The sequence below is a fragment of the Girardinichthys multiradiatus genome, chromosome 14 (assembly GCF_021462225.1).
Source record: "Girardinichthys multiradiatus isolate DD_20200921_A chromosome 14, DD_fGirMul_XY1, whole genome shotgun sequence".
NCBI classification, from domain to species: domain Eukaryota; kingdom Metazoa; phylum Chordata; class Actinopteri; order Cyprinodontiformes; family Goodeidae; genus Girardinichthys; species Girardinichthys multiradiatus.
The window spans coordinates 45,592,465-45,599,749 of NC_061807.1; the positions used below are offsets into that span (position 1 = coordinate 45,592,465).

The window sequence follows — 7,285 nt, forward strand, 5'->3', positions numbered from 1 at the left end:
GAAATGTGGGCTGGGATCTAGTATGCATCCTGTATGCCACAGTGATGTGATGGTTAGCCATGTACCAACACAGAAACTTCTCTCTTTTTCTTTTTTTCACAGTTCTAGTTTAAATAATGAGGTGTTTATGGTGCAGCATCTGCTCTAAAATAGTCACAGTACTGTACGTCTTACTTGAAGGTGTGTGTGTGTGTGTGTGTGTGTGTGTGTGTGTGTGTGTGTGTGTGTGTGTGTGTGTGCGTGTGTGTGTGTGTGTGTGTGTGTGTGTGTGTGTGTGTGTGTGTGTGTGTGTGTGTGCTTGTACAGGCAAATAGTTTAGCAGCAAACTGTTTCCATAAACAGAAATTATGAAAACCAAGAATTCCACAGTTTGCTGCTCCTCCCCCTATTCTGACATGCATTCACACAGTGTGTCACAACCCCACACACACACTCACACACACATACACACCCCACACACACACAACTTGGAGTTCTTTCATAAATAAACGATTTTTCTTTCTAAATTTCTCTTCTCTATTGCCCAGCCTCTCTGTCTCAATTGGTTCCAGACCCCTTCCCCATTATGCCCTCCCTTTATGTTTTCTGGAATCGTGGGACAGTTTGCATGATTTCAGTGCCTGTGAAGTTTAAGCAGCGCAGAGTGAAGGCTATTTACAAACTGAAAAAAAATCAACAGTCAGAGACTGAGATAGCCTGCAAGCAGATATCCATAAGATAAAAATAATGGGGTTTCTGTTCAACAGTTCTACTATTTTGATTGTATGCTCTGTGTTTGGATTTTCTCCAGTCCTAAGCCAGGACCTAAAAGAAAGAGATGCTTTTTGTAATTCAGAGGGCTGCTTTGTGATCTACTTTGAACGTAAAATCTTTCTAGACTCATGGAGGTCCTGCAAAAAATATGGTGGAAATTTGGCTACTGTCAAGCGCAAAGAGGAGGCAAGCGCTATAGCCACACTCTTCTCTACCCTAGACGTTCGGGGGTCCCGCACCGAGGTCAGTGTATGGATTGGCTTGCAGCGTCAACCTCGTCAGTGCAGCTCACATCCACTGAGAGGCTTCTCTTGGACAACTGGTGATCAAGACACAGAGTATACTAACTGGCAAAGAGAGGACTCTCCTAGCATGTGTTTGGTACCTCGCTGTGTGGCTATGGGCTATAGCACTCAAGAACACAGTGATAACTTCATGTGGATTGATGGTTCATGCTCTGTCCCTGTCGATGGATATCTTTGCCACTTTGCTTACAAAGGAATGTGTTTGGCCTTGAGGAATGAGGGTTCAGCAAATATCCTTTATGCAACACCTTTTAACCTTCTGAGCACAATCCTAACTCATGTACCAGTTGGATCAATTGCCAATATACCCTGCCACTCAAATATTGATGAAAACAAGCCAGTTTTGTGTATCCTGAGAAAAAATGGGTCAGTAGCATGGTCTCATGAACCCCCATTTTGCTCAATTCCCTCTATTTCACACCATTTGTGTGAGCAGGATCATGGTGGATGTGAACATTTCTGCAGACAAGCTGGTGGTAAAATCTTCTGTGACTGTGCTGAGGGTTTTCATCTCAGATATGATGGACAGACTTGTGAGCCTGATGTTTGTCAAGGGGACCCCTGTGAGTTTGAGTGCCTCCCTCTTTCAGATGGCTATCGCTGTGCCTGCCCTGATGGATACATGCTTGCACCAGATAAACACATTTGTCTAGATGTAGATGAGTGTATTCAGGGTAATTGTCAACATCTCTGTGAGAATTTGCCAGGGACATTTAAATGTCAGTGCAGGGAAGGTTATTTTCTCAATGACAAGGGGGTATGTGAGGATATAGATGAGTGCGTGAATAACTCATGTGACCATTCTTGTGAAAACATTCCAGGCTCCTATACCTGCCACTGTCATCTGGATTTTTCAGTTGACAGTGAAGAGCCCAGGCGATGCCAAGATAGTGATGAGTGTCAGATTGTTGGGATCTGTGAGCAGATGTGTGTGAATTATTTAGGAGGTTTTGAGTGCATCTGTAAGGAAGGCTATGAACTTTCATCTGATCATTCCACATGTCAGAAAATAGAAGATCAGACTAGATCTGTCACACCTCCCCTTTTGCACTCTCCCCAGCCTGAACCTGGACGGGATCCTGTTATGTATCCCTGGAACCCAGAGCCAAGCACCGACCACTGGCCAGTAAATCTGGACCAACATTTGGACTGGCTGGCCAATCCATCAACAGTTTCTAATCCTGATGTAATCTGGCTCACCACTGCCTTACAGGATAAACCTTCCCACAATTCTGTGACACAAGGATCTGAGGAAGATAAGGAAAAAGTAGATGTCCTTGAGCAGGAGGAGAGATCTCAGTTTGAAGTAAATGTTTTATCTACCCAAACTATACTTTTTCCCACCTCTATCTTAAGCACTATGTCAGACTGGTATGTAGATGAAGAAGAAGCTACAACAACTATAACATTCCATTCCACATCTACAATCTCAGAGGGAGCTTGGAATTGGTCGCCAGGGTTTTCTACTTCCACTCATAGTTTAGAAAATCCAATAGTACCAGATACAGATTCAGCTATAATAAAGGAAATAGAGCAGGAACAGTACTCTCCACGTGACTACTCCCAGTTCCCAGGACAAGAGTCTGGAAAAGAGGAAAACAATTATGTGGATATTACACACTCTCAAGGCGCTGCTGTTCCCACAGAATTTAGTACACCCAAGCCACTTCCCCCATTCCTGGATGAGGATGGGGGAAGTGGAGACAACATGGATTCTGTCCAAGAAGACAGGGAGCTTAAACAGAGCAACATCGGACTGCTAGTTGGCTTGTCTGTGTTCATCTGCTTCTTCATTTTTATGATGGTGGCATTGGGTATTTTCTACTGCACTCATTGTGGTGTGAAGCCAAGAAACAAGAATGCCACTGAATGCTACCACTGGATCTCATGTGCACATGATAAACAAGGTGCACCTAGTCCATCAACAGGGGACAAGACTGCTGTTTAAATAATGAAGACTGTTTGAATAATGAAGAGAGAAACTGATATTTGAACTGAGAAACTGTTTTAGTCCTAGACAAAAGAGAAGTAAAGAAGGCACAATTTTTTAGGTTAATAAATTCTGACTGAAAAAGCAACTTTTTGATCACATTGCATTTCTGATGTTACAAATCCATTCATTATTGTATAAGGTGATGAAAAATCATTGACAATTTAATATTGAGATTTCTAAATGCCACAAACTGACTGTTATATATACTAAGATTTTCACTATAACAGCTAGAATCAATAATGCAGAGTTGAAATTTTTGAGTTCTCGTTTTTATTTTAATTGTCCACAAAATATTTTACAGCAACTATCTTGATGTTTTTCAAATGTTTATATTGACTGTAAACAAATGTATCTTGAGGAGTAAAACAACTTCTCAGAGCAATGATGATGTGAGGACATAAGCTTACCAGTTGGAGTTTAACAACTTTTGTTGACTTCTTCACAGAACATTGCCAGTATTATGGTTTTTGAAATGTTTCAGTTATGGAGTTTTGATGAAAATTCAATCTGGAAGACTCACCTCCACCACCAGCTCCGTCCTATGACTCCATAATGTGTCTCCGCTCCAACCAATCAGCATCAAGTCTGCATTCCTCCTCAGCCAATCACCCTTCAAGGCTTCGCTTTTAATGACCTCCAACCATGGATCTTTAAGATGTTAAGGTTCAAATGAGGTGGTATAGTGTTTGTATTTTACTAGGTTTAGGAATACTTGTTAAGCTCTTGTAATTGTTATTAATTTTTACATCTCCCCAAAATTGTTTTGTGAAAATTTAGAAATAATTGTGCCTGTATGCAAGCTTTCTTAAATGCCATCTTCTGGTGTGGTTTTATATGCTCAGTAAGAGACAGATCATGTTAGAAATCTAAAATGCATTGTAGAGTTAAATGTCTTTCTGATATTACATTTGAATATTGCTTAAACTGTTGTCGATGCGGATAAATTGCGAGAAATATTAAAATCCACTGTATGTGTATATTTAGTACAAACAGAATATGAAGATTTGTTGAAAATCTAGATTTTTTTTACAGTGGAAATATACCTACCAACTCATTGCCTTTACCTTTGTACTAAAAATTACAAACCAGATTTTACTGGTTATCATGGAGACTGCATGGTATACCACAAACTAAAGGCAAACCTTATCTTAAAATTTTTACATTTTAAAGTAAACATAAATATAAGTAAAATTAATTCATTATGTGGTCAAATTTAGCTTGGTTTTGTCTGTTTGATAGCAGACTCTCTTATGTAAAGCAGTGTGTTAATTATTGTCATTCACTTTGAGGCAGTGATGGATTGCTGGAGGTCTCTTCCTGTTAAAAGAGAGTTTTTCATTCCACTGTCGCTATATGCATGCTCAGTATGAGGGATTGCTGTAAAGTCAATGCAACCGACTGCCCACTGTCACTACATGCTCATCCAGGCGGAGTGAATGCTGCAAGTCACCGACTCGTTGCAATCTGCTGAGTTCTCTTAGATAGAAAATTTTTTTATCAATTTGAATAATTAACTGAATCTGACTTGACAGTTTGATAGTTAGAATTATTTGGAATGTATGTACCCAACTTGAAATCTGTAAGTTTCGACTGAACTAACTTTGTAGAGTCCCTTTAGACGACATGTGTTGTGAATTGTCCCTATATAAATAAAACTTAATTGAATTGAATTAATTTTAATAGATTGAAAGCCTCGAGTTATTTTATGTGATCTGATCCTAAATTGGTCTAATATAATCTTTTGACATCTATCAGTCTGGAGAGTGTTACAAAGGCATTACCAAGATTTTGGGACACCAGCGAAGCAGATTGAGAGCCATAATCCCCATCTGGAGAAAACATGCAGCAGTGGTGAATCTTCCCAAAAGAGGCCGGTCAACCAAAAGCTTTGTAAAAATCTCTGAAAGTGCTGTGTAGTCTGTCAGGATCATATACTAGATTCCCAGTCAAGTCTGTAACAGCAAATATAGTTGTTTTTATATTTAGTTATTTTTGCTGGTTAGCTAAAAAGCTTTTGCTATGTTCAAAGTTTGCTATTCCAAGTCCTTGTAATAAGAATTATTTTGTCAATAATTTCCTTTAATTCTAGTTTTGCCTTATGAATTTTGCCCAGCATTTCCCCTTCCAGGGAACCTTTTAAAATTTAATGGTTTCCTTTAATTCCTGAATATGTTTGTTTTCTTTTTCGTTTTATGCAAGAATGAGATTATTTTACCTCTCAATAATGCTTTTCCTGCCTCTCAGAGAACAGATGTTAATGTCTCAGGAGGTCATTATACTCCACATATGAAGCCCTCTCTTCTTTAAAATATTTGATAAAATCTTCATCCTTAAGAAGTGATGAATTAAATATCCTGCCTTTACTTTGTACTTTGGGTTTTCTTTCTTATTTACTAGAGTTAAAGACACATGAGCATAATCGCTGACAGCTATAGGGTGTATCTCAGTGTCTTACGTAAATGTCAGTCAACAATGAGCTGCTGACTAAGAAATAATCCAGACAGGAGTAAGAGATGGACATGTGAGAACAAAGTATATTCCCTACTAACCGTAGGGAATATGCTTTGTTCCCTACGGTTAGTAGTTATCAATTTACTAGAATTGATAACTAAGTAAACACCATTAAGCCCATTTCTCCAGAAAGATTTGGTTCGTTTCCAAAATATCCCCTTAATAATATTTCTTCAAATATTATTTGAATAAATGAAGACAGCTAATTAGACACCGTTGAGAATTAGTCATCCAGAAGGTCGGTTTTATTCAACAGATCATTCATTAAAATATTATTTAATTAAAATAATATTTTATCTGATCTTGCATTGTGAAGGGTTGTCTAAATGTTGCTGATTACTTCCCAAGTTGGTTCCAAGACTAACTTAACTTCACTTCCAGATTCTTCAAGATAATCCTTGGTTCTCAAACATAAACATTGCATGGTAATGTTGCATCACTCTTTTGGTCATGATTTTCAATCATTTTTAATCAACCTGTTTATATTGTACATAGCCCATTAATCCTCCCTATTCTTTAATTCTGCTTGGTAGTTTAGTTAGATTGTTTTAGCATAGCAAAGAGTTTGTTGATTGACTTTGAGTTGACTTATTTTTGTTAATAAATTCTTGTATTTTAAGAAATTGTGTGAATTCATTCCATGTGTGTGCAGAGTTTATGCTGTGCAATAATGTCAGAGCTCGTCTCACACCTTTCCATTTTGTCCTAATACCATCGCCTTACTGGGCTGGTATTCACAGGACAACCCTTAACAGACCGAAATATTATTTGATAAAATATTAAAATATTAATATTAAATAATATTCTCAGATTCATAATCACAACAACTGCTTAATTATATTTATTGATTGACAATAGCGCTGGGTCCCTGTTGTGCTCAGCCTGTCTATTTCATCATTTAGTCCAGAGTTGAGATCACATCCAAGAACAGGTGAGCAATCCAAGTGTTCAGGCAGTGCAGAAACAAAATATGAAAAAATGGGGGGTCATCAAATATTTAGGGGATATATGCTGATAATACATAACATTTATGTATAGATATTTTAATTACAATACATCTACCCTCTGGATCTGTAACTGTGTCTAATGGTGTGAAAGTAACATTTTTGCAAATTAAAATTGCTACTCTCCTTTGCCCAGAGTTATAGCAGGCAAAAAACATATTAGGAAATTTAAGATCATTTAAGATCATTTACTGTGGCAGATTTATGTATGTCTTCTAATAAGATGTCTACCTGCAGTCTTTTCAGCTGGTTAAACATTTTTACCTTTTTCTCTCTGGTGCCGGGTCCATGCACATTCCATGTGGCAAACCTTAATGTGCCCATAGTTATGCACGTGTAGCTAAAGTTGGAAAGTTCATGTCACCATAAAACCAGATTGAGCCAAGTGAAATCATAGTTAGTGCTTGGATACAAGAGAAAAGATTGTTTCTACACCTGCAGAAACATATATAACAACAGCAATGTTACCAAAACGTGCATGGTACTAATGAATACAAAATGTATTTGGTATTAACTGCAGCTCAATATAGAACATCTGTGTATCTGTTAACACCTGAATCCAAACATCTTCGGGTGTAAGTGACCTGGCCCCCGGACCTGAGACAGACACAGAGGAGATCTGAGCCATAGACATCCAAAGGCCTCACACAGCATGGGAACCCCAGGAGAAGCATTGCTGGGACTACGACAACCTCCCCCCAGTGCCGATACCCAAGAGG

At 38.4% G+C, this 7,285-nt stretch overlaps 1 protein-coding gene across 1 annotated transcript; it reads left to right on the plus strand.

The window, feature by feature from the left end:
- Window positions 1-583: 583 nt before the first annotated feature.
- cd248a (CD248 molecule, endosialin a) lies at window positions 584-4,731 on the plus strand. The gene has a single exon (XM_047384904.1). The coding sequence runs from the start codon at window positions 727-729 to the stop codon at window positions 3,004-3,006; it is 2,280 nt and encodes a 759-aa protein (XP_047240860.1). The 5' UTR covers window positions 584-726; the 3' UTR covers window positions 3,007-4,731.
- The last annotated feature ends 2,554 nt before the right edge of the window (window positions 4,732-7,285 follow it).